Source organism: Trachymyrmex septentrionalis, unplaced genomic scaffold (assembly GCF_001594115.1).
Source record: "Trachymyrmex septentrionalis isolate Tsep2-gDNA-1 unplaced genomic scaffold, Tsep1.0 scaffold8, whole genome shotgun sequence".
Taxonomy (NCBI): domain Eukaryota; kingdom Metazoa; phylum Arthropoda; class Insecta; order Hymenoptera; family Formicidae; genus Trachymyrmex; species Trachymyrmex septentrionalis.
The window spans coordinates 2,109,227-2,120,017 of record NW_017305987.1 but is presented as its reverse complement, the minus strand read 5'-3'; the positions used below and the strand labels follow the sequence as shown (position 1 = coordinate 2,120,017).

At 34.7% G+C, this 10,791-nt stretch overlaps 1 protein-coding gene across 1 annotated transcript in view; it reads left to right on the top strand.

Annotated features, from left to right (window-relative positions):
• Nucleotides 1-4,801: 4,801 nt before the first annotated feature.
• Nucleotides 4,802-10,791, top strand: part of LOC108754396 — a 30,901-nt gene continuing 24,911 nt past the window's right edge. The window contains exons 1-2 of the mRNA XM_018496647.1: nt 4,802-4,913; nt 6,414-6,584. Coding sequence (XP_018352149.1) covers nt 4,802-4,913; nt 6,414-6,584 — 283 coding nt within the window. The remainder of the gene's footprint in view (nt 4,914-6,413; nt 6,585-10,791) is intronic.

Here is a 10,791-nt window from a genome sequence, read left to right as displayed (position 1 = left end):
CCTCCAATGCCTAGCGATCGGTCACGTCGCACGTGACTTGAAAGTTATATATTTACATATACACTGAAAACAAAAGATTGACTGTTGCAGCAAATTAGATGGTAAAATATGGCGTAGCATTTAATTAATTGGCTGCAGCAGAGCAAATGTTTGGTTGCAACAGCCAATTTTTGGTTGCAGCAATTAATTAGCCTATTTGCAATGTCAGTATAGGATTTCGATAGGTTAATGGAACCAAAAATTGATTGCTGCAATCAATTAAAAATGCTATGCCATATTTTACCATCTGATTTGCTGCAGCAGCTAATCTTTTCTTTCAGTATATTTATATTTGTATATTTATATTTATATTTGTTTCTAAATGCTTATAGATTTGTCTACAATTCAATCTTGATATCGGAACGCTTATTAAATATATATATATATTTTTTTAGAATAGTATTATTTATAATTACACTGAAAGAAAAGATTGACTGTTGCAAAATTAGTTGGTAAAATAGAATTTTTTATTGGCTGCAACAGCCAATTTTTAGTTGCAGCAATTAATTTTTGATTGCGCACAACTAAAGTTAACTTATCCACAATATCAGTACAGGATTTCGATAGGCTAACGCAAACAAAACTTGGCTGCTGCAACTAAAAATGCTATGCCATATTCAACCAATCTTTTCTTTCAGTGTATAATTCGAAATTCAGACCGATGAGAACAAATCAATTAAGAGATTTAATCCTGTTTTAAATCAAAGTAGATTTTAGTGTTTAAATAATTCGGTGTGATTTTTTATATAATTCTGCAAACCACGTCAAAATCTTTTTTAATTTTAAAACACAATTATACGAATAAAAATAGTAATAATATATTGATAAATGTAATTATTGACAAGCAATTTAATATTATAACATTGATACTAATAAGTGCGTCTTAGAAAGATATTTTAATAATTTGACGATAAAGTAAGCAATTTTACGATATAAGTAAGTAATTTTATAAACTTAATAAATAATTTATTGCGACAAATATTACCACGATATTCAGTGGTTGAATTGAAGGGACATGCGCATGAAATATGAAAGATTTGATTTTCAAATTCTGACTAATTGTAAGGTAATAATTTTCGCAATAAATTATTTATAGTTTTGAAGTTCTTATTAGAGCATAAAATTATTAAGATATCTTTCTAAGATTCTTATTAGAATTATTTCTTCTGTAATAATATTATCTATAATTTCTTATAAAGTTAGAACATATGAATGACTATAATTAAGTTGATAACTAATGTAAAACGAGATAATAATTCGATGATAATAAGCATAAAATAAATGAAAATGATAACGAGTTAACACTTCTTATTTTGTTATTAGATTTAGCATGAACATTTCGACGTATTATACGGTATCGTCAATAAATTCAGCAGCCAACAAAATAAAGACATTAGCATCTCATTATAAAATGATAGCAGAATTCGTGTTTGCATTAGCCGATTTCCGAAGTGATATCCCTATTGACGTATCGCGTATAATTAAGAAGCGCATTGACATTTATGATCATTCGTAAAAGAAATTTATAATCGTCTAGTTCGTTCGTCGGCAGTTGGCTCGAAATCAGTCGAATTCTCCTTTTCAAGTATTTCTCTAACCCTTCCGTTTAACGATTCTAAGAAAATCGTGAAAGAAGAAAAAGAGAGAAAGAGAGAGAGAAGAACTTGTTCGGGAACCAAGATTACTACGAACCAAGATTCTAAGAAACGCTAATATCAACACTTTCATTCTAGTAACTGAATTTCGAGACGAGATAGGCTACTTTTATAGAGGCACCTGATCACCTCGTGAATTCATTTACTTTAATAAACGTTTCCTTAATTTAACAGGCACTTTTATCGCGTTTCCTTAAGGCATTTTATTAGCTCATCTCGTTTTATGATCCGCCCAACCGATCTTTAGATGTATAGCGTGGCTTGTTTATCCTTCCGACGAAAAGAAAAAACTTTTCTGGCGTTACGACACTTTCTCTCGACTTACCTTCACCAACTTTTTCGACGGTTAAGAGGCTCTCGAGCGCATGTCGAAGTAATTACAAAACGAACGCATAGGGGAAGGAAGTTTAATCAAAATGCAGTCTCCTGTTGCGAGATGCAACATGAGAGATGCGTCTCAGTCAAAGTGATCTCGCCGTAAATAATTATCAACACGATTTCGCGAGGAATTTGCACTATAATTACCATGCGCTTGTCAGCATTTACGTGGCCTACGCGTGAAAATTGCGCGCTAAGATTCAATAATCAGACCCCGAATGCAACTCGTCAACCGATTAATATAATCGCGATAGCGCAATTTCCAACACCTGCCGTAGAGATCGCTTTAGCGAGAAGGTTATTACGAAAGGATGATTACACGTACGAGAGTAACTAGTCATTTGCATCGCTTATTTTTCATCGAGATATAGGATCGATGTGTACAATTACGAAGCAAAAAATTCAGCTATCCGTTTGCGGGTTTATTGAATTCTGATAAACTGCGACGCGTTGCGTAAAACTTGATAAAGTAATAAAATTTTATGGGATTATGTACACAAGCATATCTACGTCGCACCTGCATTTAGCATGATTTGCTATTTGATGTAGAAGAGATTTACGCTTAAGGGCAGGGACTTTAGCTCCGTGACAAACGGCGAAATTAAGCGAATGCCAAATATCTCATTAATTTCAAGCAAGAGCTCGGACGAGAACGTCAATAAATACGTCAATATCTTTTGATTAATCGCGCCATCTCGCCACTTCCATTTTTCGGTCAGATAAAGATATGCTCATCCATCTTTCTCTCGCCATGATCCCTGCGGCAGGACTTCCGAAATTACGGTTGCACCTGTCGTCGAAGACTGATGAAAATGTTCGGAGAACCAAGTGTGATCATCGAATGGAGATTTATTACTTGAGAAGCGAGATTATAATCAATCCCAATTCATCTATTCAGTTGTGATTCATTTCGACGATTAGTACAATTTGGCAGAAATGAAAAAAAGTCATGATAGTCATCGTGTTTGAGTGTCTTGATGAATCGGTATAAAATTTCGATTTATGACACGATAAAACGGCTGTAAGAAGAAGGGAAAAACGATTTACGTAAATTTCTCGTAAATCATGCCGATACTAGTGTCAATTATGGAATGTAAAAATTATGAGGAAAATGTCAAAGGTTCTCGATCGGGTCGGCGGATGAAAATCCGGGGTTAGGGTTAATTGTGATTTTATTTAACATGATCACACACATTCGCCAACCGGTCGTATACTAGTAAATTTAAGATGATTGCTTTAATGACTGAATTAGCATCCGTATCCTTTCAATCTTCAACGTGCACTTGTACATTTCGTGCTTGCACGTAGCTCAAGAGACGTGAGAGATCTTTCAAAGCAAACATACAGGAAGTCTGATTATGTCCATGACGTAAGAATGCCAGGTGTCAAGTCTACTTGCATCATGATCAGGTGTGACATTCCTGCGGATGGCCAATTAAAAATTTGCCTCAAATTTTATAAGGCCGACGTAAAGCCGTTAGTCACGGAAAATCGATTTTCCTGAAGTTTAAGAATTTAGGTAGATATAAATTTGAAATTAATTTTATTCGATTATATCGAAGTAATTATATACACAAAAAGAACGATTTTTCTGAAGTATCTAAAAATTTAACTAGATTCATTTGAAAATAATTTTATTGAATTGTAAAAATAATTATGCAAAACGCTTAACATTGGTAACAATTAACAATACTGCAAAAAGTTTTAACATTTTAGTAATCAACTTGAGCATCCCACATAATTATTTTAATAGTCCAATAAAATTTATTTTTAGATCTGCACCTGACAGAAAAATGTCAAAGTATTGCGAAGCAAATGTTACTTACGAAATTTGATTGTGATAACAAAATATACATTTCTGTGAAATATATCTGATTAATTGCAAAAAAATAAAAGATGGCTTTTTTGCTAGGAATAGAATTTTATTTTTACTCGTTAAATAAATATTTATTTCAGTGAAATATGTTTCTCACCAATACATTTCTAGGCATCTTTTTCTCAATATATCTAGCTAAATTCTTTTGATGCTTTAGCAAAATCATTCTTTCGGTGTAGGAAACTCAAGTATAATGAGCAATGCTACAAAAAACTTTGACATTCTAACAATTTGAACGTCTCACATAATTATTTTGATAGTCCAATAAAATTTATTTTTAGATCTGTATCTAGCTAAATTTTTTGATGTTTTAGCAGAATCGTTCTTTCCGTGTATTAATAAAAAATTAATCCCAAATTATATTCAACCACTATTATACGCAATGTTACACTTAATATTCTTTCATGAGTGTGTTTACTGTGTATGTAGAGAGAATTAATTTATTATTGTAACGCGTGACTTTTTAGGAGTATTATGTTAATACTAGCATCTAAATTTATTAAGAGAGAGGGCATCTATATTTTTTTAATGATATACTAATAATATAGTTTCTATACTAATAATGATTGATTTCTGACGTACAGACTAATATTTCTTTGATAAGTGCATACAGATGCAGTGTTTAGCTTAGACCGAGTGCCGAGCAAGATGCAATGAATGGCTGCCGGAAGTCCCTTGTGTAATGTCGCGGAATTAAGCAGCCATTTATTCATAGGATTTTCAATGACTTATCGACCGTGCCAAACGAATGCGCTTGTTTCGTTAAAGCGGTTAACGAAACGCATAAAACCACCGTCCCTTCTGTTATTTATGACCTACATCTATTTATGTGTTGCAGAATGCTGTGGGGAAGATGCGTTCTCTAGCCCTCGTTCTCACGAGCTTCAACCTCCTGCAAGTCGTCGTTCGCTGTCAAGAATTATCGGTCATCCGGCACTCCGATGGAGATATTTTTACCATCGAAGGTAAATATTTTGTGATCGTTACTGTTATATTATTAAGCTTTATTAAGCTTTTTTTTTTTTTATTGCGTTAATCTGCGAAGAAAAACAATTCAGGACGACGGTCGAAAGTGTCGTGTGTTGAAAATACTGCGTATTGCAAATTTCTTCCAACTAGAATTTTCACTCGTGTGTCGTTTTTCATTCGAGACCTTAATATCTATTTGCGATTTCTCGCAATGCCGCTGTGGTAATGCTGACATTATGACGTGTTACATTTTGGCGGTCTGATTCGAGAAGCGTGCCTCGTAAGGCGCAATTCGTGCCGGTGATACGACGCGAATCCTGCATGCTGATTTTCCGGTACACGGAAGCGAAATAATTCGCGATTCGAGAGTGCCGAACGTATTCCAGGACGATTTTGTGCGAAATCGTGACACAACCGCTGCGTGAAATAAAAAGACGTTCGTAACGGATCAACCGTGAAATTACGATGTAACGGTTTGACAGCTGTCCGACCTGTCCTTGCTCGGCTGGATTATATGGCACGTCCTGACTGTCCTGGGGATCGGAACACGCGAATTTCAACCGATGGATCGTACTTTGTAGCTTGGAGTGCCTCGCGTTTACTGATCCTGCGAAACACGTTTGATACACGAACAAATTATTGATTTTTCAGATTGGTTAATCGACCAATCGTTAAATATAATATGGTGTATTTTAATATGTGACATGAATACGGTATCAATTAAAAACAGGAAAAATTACAGTTGGACAAGTTAAACTACAGTTATAAAAATCAGTTATAAAAAACAGTCATAAAATTCAGTCGATAAATTGATATATAATATTGTCGATATCAGATATTAAAATATATGGAACATAAATTGATATGTATTTGAATGATCCCATAAACGGATGCATTTGGAGAAAATTATTTCAGCCGAAATCTTGGATTTGATTTTAAATTAACAAAACGCGATTTAATGTATTCTACATGGAAAAAAATTATTTTGCTAAAGTATTTAAGAAGTTAACTAGATATAGATTAGAAAATAATTTTGTTGGAGATTATCATAATAATTATGTCAGACTCACTTGATGCTGATTATCAGAATATCAAAATATTTTTGCAGCATTACTTTTCACGCCTGAATTTCCTACATAATTATTTCAATAAAATTATTTTTCAGGCTTATATCTGCATAATATATAAATTTTTATATACTTCAGTAAACATTCTTTTTATACAATTTTATGCTGAAGTATCCAAAAAGTTAACTAAGTTCAGATCTGAAAATAATTTTGTTGGATCATCAAAATAATTATGTAAGACGTTGAAACTAGTTGCTAGAATATTAAAATTCATTAAGTATCATGCTTGAATTTACATAATTATTTTGATGATCCAAGAAAATTATTTTTCAGGTTTGCATCTATTTAAATTTTTATAGCTACTCAATTTTTATAGATCTTTCAGCAGATCCTTCTAATAAAATATATTAAACTGAAAATTTGTCACAGGTTCTTGCACGGAGGCCTGTACAGTGCTTAGCAGCGGCACTGCCAGTCCTTTTTCACGAGGTTCCTCGAGTTCAAGTCTGCTTGTGCCAAACAGTTCCTGCACGTGCCAGTGCAACTTCGACTTGCCTATCTTTCGAGAGGATCTTCACATATGCGTCAATGACATTCACGGTAAGGTTCTCGCAAAATTTCTTCGTTATGAATTATGAAGTCGTCTACCGCAGTGCAGTGACGTTGCGGCAAGTCACTGCGCGAACGTTTACTTGCTTGACATTAATGATTTCCGACTGCGCCTTCCGTTACATCCTCTTGCCAGCTGGTCCAAATCAAGCAGCAAAAGCGTCCGCACAGCGGACGCGGATTTATATGGCTCGTTCTCCTGTATTTAGCTCGTCGCTGTGAATCACAGCGGTATTCATCACCGCGATCAATCTTAAATGTGCTATTCGACGCCGCTCGTGTAATTGCGCGTGGCTTACGGATTGTTCCTCTCACGAATTATTATTCTTCCTGTTTCACCGTTACGAGAATAGATAACAGAAACGTCCAATGTTATTATTATACATTTGTGAACTTTGTGCTCCACGCGAAACAATAATAATGTCGACTTAACTTACAATCCGGGTGTAAGAGGAGAAACCGTGTAATGAAGTCCTTTATTTATTTCTTTTTACACATATAATGAAGTATTATCATAAAAATACGGTCAGGATTGCGCGACGGCAGTGGTTCAATCTCTTCTCACTGTCGAATATATATAATTATCGTGAGCCATAAAAAAGCAGGGGATGTATGATTACGGTCTCGTCGCTGATTGTGCTCCCTTTCCCTCCGCGATATTAATAATAATACGGCGATATATTATTTATTACACCGTCATTAATTTTCACGCAGCCAGACCAGTAATCGAAATATCGTTCGCGTTAGGTGGTCGCCGTATGGTATCGGCGTACCAGGTGTAGCCTCCCCGGAAGTGTGACTCTCCCTCCATGTTTATCGACACCGACATACCTCTCAAGTACCGTTTTTAAGCTACCGGTCGCGATTGGTCGCCGTTGGCAGAGGTGAGGCCACGCAAAAATGGCGTGTCCTGTTCGACCAATGTAATTTCGGGGGATTTAATGTCTACGTACATGCGTGGCATCACGCGATTAAACTGCCGTTTCAGACGGAATTTGAATAATTTACCTTCCACTGTATTTTTCTCCTCTCCTTCCTCTCCTCCTTCTCTTACAGTTCGTCTCCTACTCTTCTCACACGTCGGCGATCGATTTTTCCCCATTTTATAAGTCTCGAACAATTTTGGGAAGAATCGACGTAAGTGAATGCATTTATAAAAGCATCCACCTTTTACACTATTTAACGATTGAAGGAATATAATTGTATGATGAAAGGGTGAAATAAGGGCGCGGACGCACCGCCAGCGGAGTACCCATCGCGTGCGCTGCTGGGGTTGTTGATGAATTGCCGCGATGTTAGGTAATTATAATTTACAGAAAAATTTTTCGACAACCCGAAATTCACTCTTTTTTTACGGGTAAATACGCGGTAACTTATTTTGATTTAATGATATTGGCAACGCGGCGAAAAATTCGATGTTTTGCTGAATATGAATGAGAAATGCTTCTGGAAATGTTATTCATTAGTCGAAGACCTCCCACAGTCAAATGTACCTGTGGTATCTGAAAAAATGCAACCGACATGATTGGTCACGAACGCGGCATTTATCGTGTACGAAATTCTGAGTCTCTACAGAGCAGTAGGAAAGATTGTGGTACCTCTAAAATTTTTTCTTACAAAGTTTTTAATTTTATTATATATTTTAATAATTTTTAGTTATATTAAAAACTTAAGAATTGTACTGTAAAATAATATATGTCTCGTTTACTTTAAATATAAATAACAATACGTGTCAAAGAACTAAAATTAATTATTTATTCTCTGTTTGTTCCAGAAAATATTTCCTGCTAGATTGTTTTTATTTTTTATCATATTTTTTATCTTAGAATACAATTTACATAATTTTAATAATAATATTGGATTATTTATCAAATTACTACTTATTTGTAAAATATGTGAAAGAACATGTACTTTGGAACTCACTGATTATCTTTCTATCACACTGAAAGATGTTTTGTATGATATGTATGATTTGTATGATTTGTATGTTTTGTATGTGGCTTACAAAAACTTTTTTTTAAGTTAAAAAAATTTAAATTACGCGTAAACTTCCTTGAAGAAAATATCAATGAAAACTAAAAGAGATTCGTTTACGTTGCCTGCTCAAATATAGTATATTACTTTTTAACTATAATAATACAATTGAGATGTCAACATAAACAATGTTTTGAGGTTTCCACGGGTACTTTCTACATAAAAGGCACAATATCAACGTTTTATATCGCATAGTCTAATAGAATTGTACACGTATAAAATTACATAATCACAATACTTTAATAGAATAACAGTTTATTACGATAGAATATTTAGCAATATAAACGCATGAAACGACTAGTTTATTAATATATTCCAAACGCGTTTATCTCTTCCTTGAATTGCTTGTTATAGCTTCAGTGCAGTAGATAATCATTTATATCTTTCCTTATGCGTGAACCAGGCAGGATGAACTAGATAAACCGGACGAGATAAAAATCGTTATTGAAAGGTCGAGTAACGTGTTACCCGCGTAAAATTATGTTACGTATCATGGCGTGAATAAATGACGTGCCCTTGCCCATTTCCATAAGTCACCCTCAGTACACTCGACGTGCATACTCTTAGCGAATACTCGTTGAACAACAGATTCTTATCTAAACGATAACGAGATGCTAACCCGTTGGGTATAAATCTCAGAGAGACGGAGAGAGAGAGAGAGAGAGGATGTAAAGAATATAAATACCGCTTATTGGGTACATAAATGATACCATTCCAATTTTCGCGGAAAGAACGATTTTGTAGAAGTATCTACACTCAAAAAATTTCTCTAAATCTTAATACATATTATAGTAAATATTTACTTACAATAAATAAATATATTTAATAAGAAAATAATAGTTAAATCGAATTAATAATTTTTATATCAAGTAAGTACGTGTTTACATTTAATAAATATTAGAAATATTCAAATTAATATTTATCAAAATTCAGTATTTTTTTTTTCGGTGTAAAAATTCAGCCAGATACAAATTTGAAAATAATTTTGTTGAACTGTCAAAATAATAATTAATGTATAGGACTTTTAATGAAATCTTTCGCTCGTTATACATTTCCTACACATAATTCTTTCGAATGGTCCAGCAAAATTATTTTCAAAATTATTTGTCTATCTATTTTACAATTTTAAATATTTCAACAGAATTGTTCTTTCATGTGAAGCGAGAACGCGCGCCGTCATGAAGTCTGTTTGGTCTGGGAAAACAGAAACGTTTTATTTGATTATATTATTTGACACTACGTCTATCTTATTACGCAGGCAAGGACTCATAATGCGAGGTACGCAAATCTCAAACCGCGTTCTCGAACCAGCGCGAGCCTATCTCATCTGGCAGTCGAGCGGATTTCTCGGCTCGCGAGCATACCGCTTTCAATCGAACCGCGTCATCGGAAATGATTGCTCCAGCTGTTCGAGTGAACCGTCTGTCCGCCGCGTTTCTAAATCGTCTGCTATGCACGCGGTACGGCATTAAGCAGCGGCAACACTTGATGCATGTGCTGGCGACTTGTTTTTATCGCGGGTCGCTTTCCTGCCGGAGCAATCCGTCTTACTTGCCTCTTGACAACGATTGGGAGAGTCTGAGCCTCGAGATTGAATAGCCTAGAAAAAGATAAGCCCGTAGATTTGTAAGCTTTACGTTATAAATGCGAAATTGTATCTAAAGTAGATCTTACCTCGCGCTTTATTACGCGGGGAACGTTTCAATTGCGACTAAAGGGGATCGGGGCATAAATATTGTAAACGTTTAATACGTCGAAATCAAAAATAATAGAGCCGCAAATAATATACTAATTGGCTAAAGCCAAAATGACACTTTTATTCCTTAATCTTTTAAACGTAGGCTATATAATTCTAAGGATATTAATCAGGATTATGGAATCTTGGCTTTCAAAGGCGGCATTGAAAATGGACTTGAGATTATTTATTCGAACAGTAGCGGATATATACTTTCAGTAAACCTTCCTTCAAGCGAATGGAGAGCGTGCGTCATCGATTCTGACTTATGACCTCTCTGTGTTTCTCAAGTTATTTTATATTTCTCTCTCTCTCTCTCTCTCTCTCTCTCTCTCTCTTTTCTTTTTTCTTTCTTTCTTTCATCCTTTAACTAATACAATTATTTTACTTCCGATATTACCTCGTGTCTTACATTTCCAATTGTGGCAA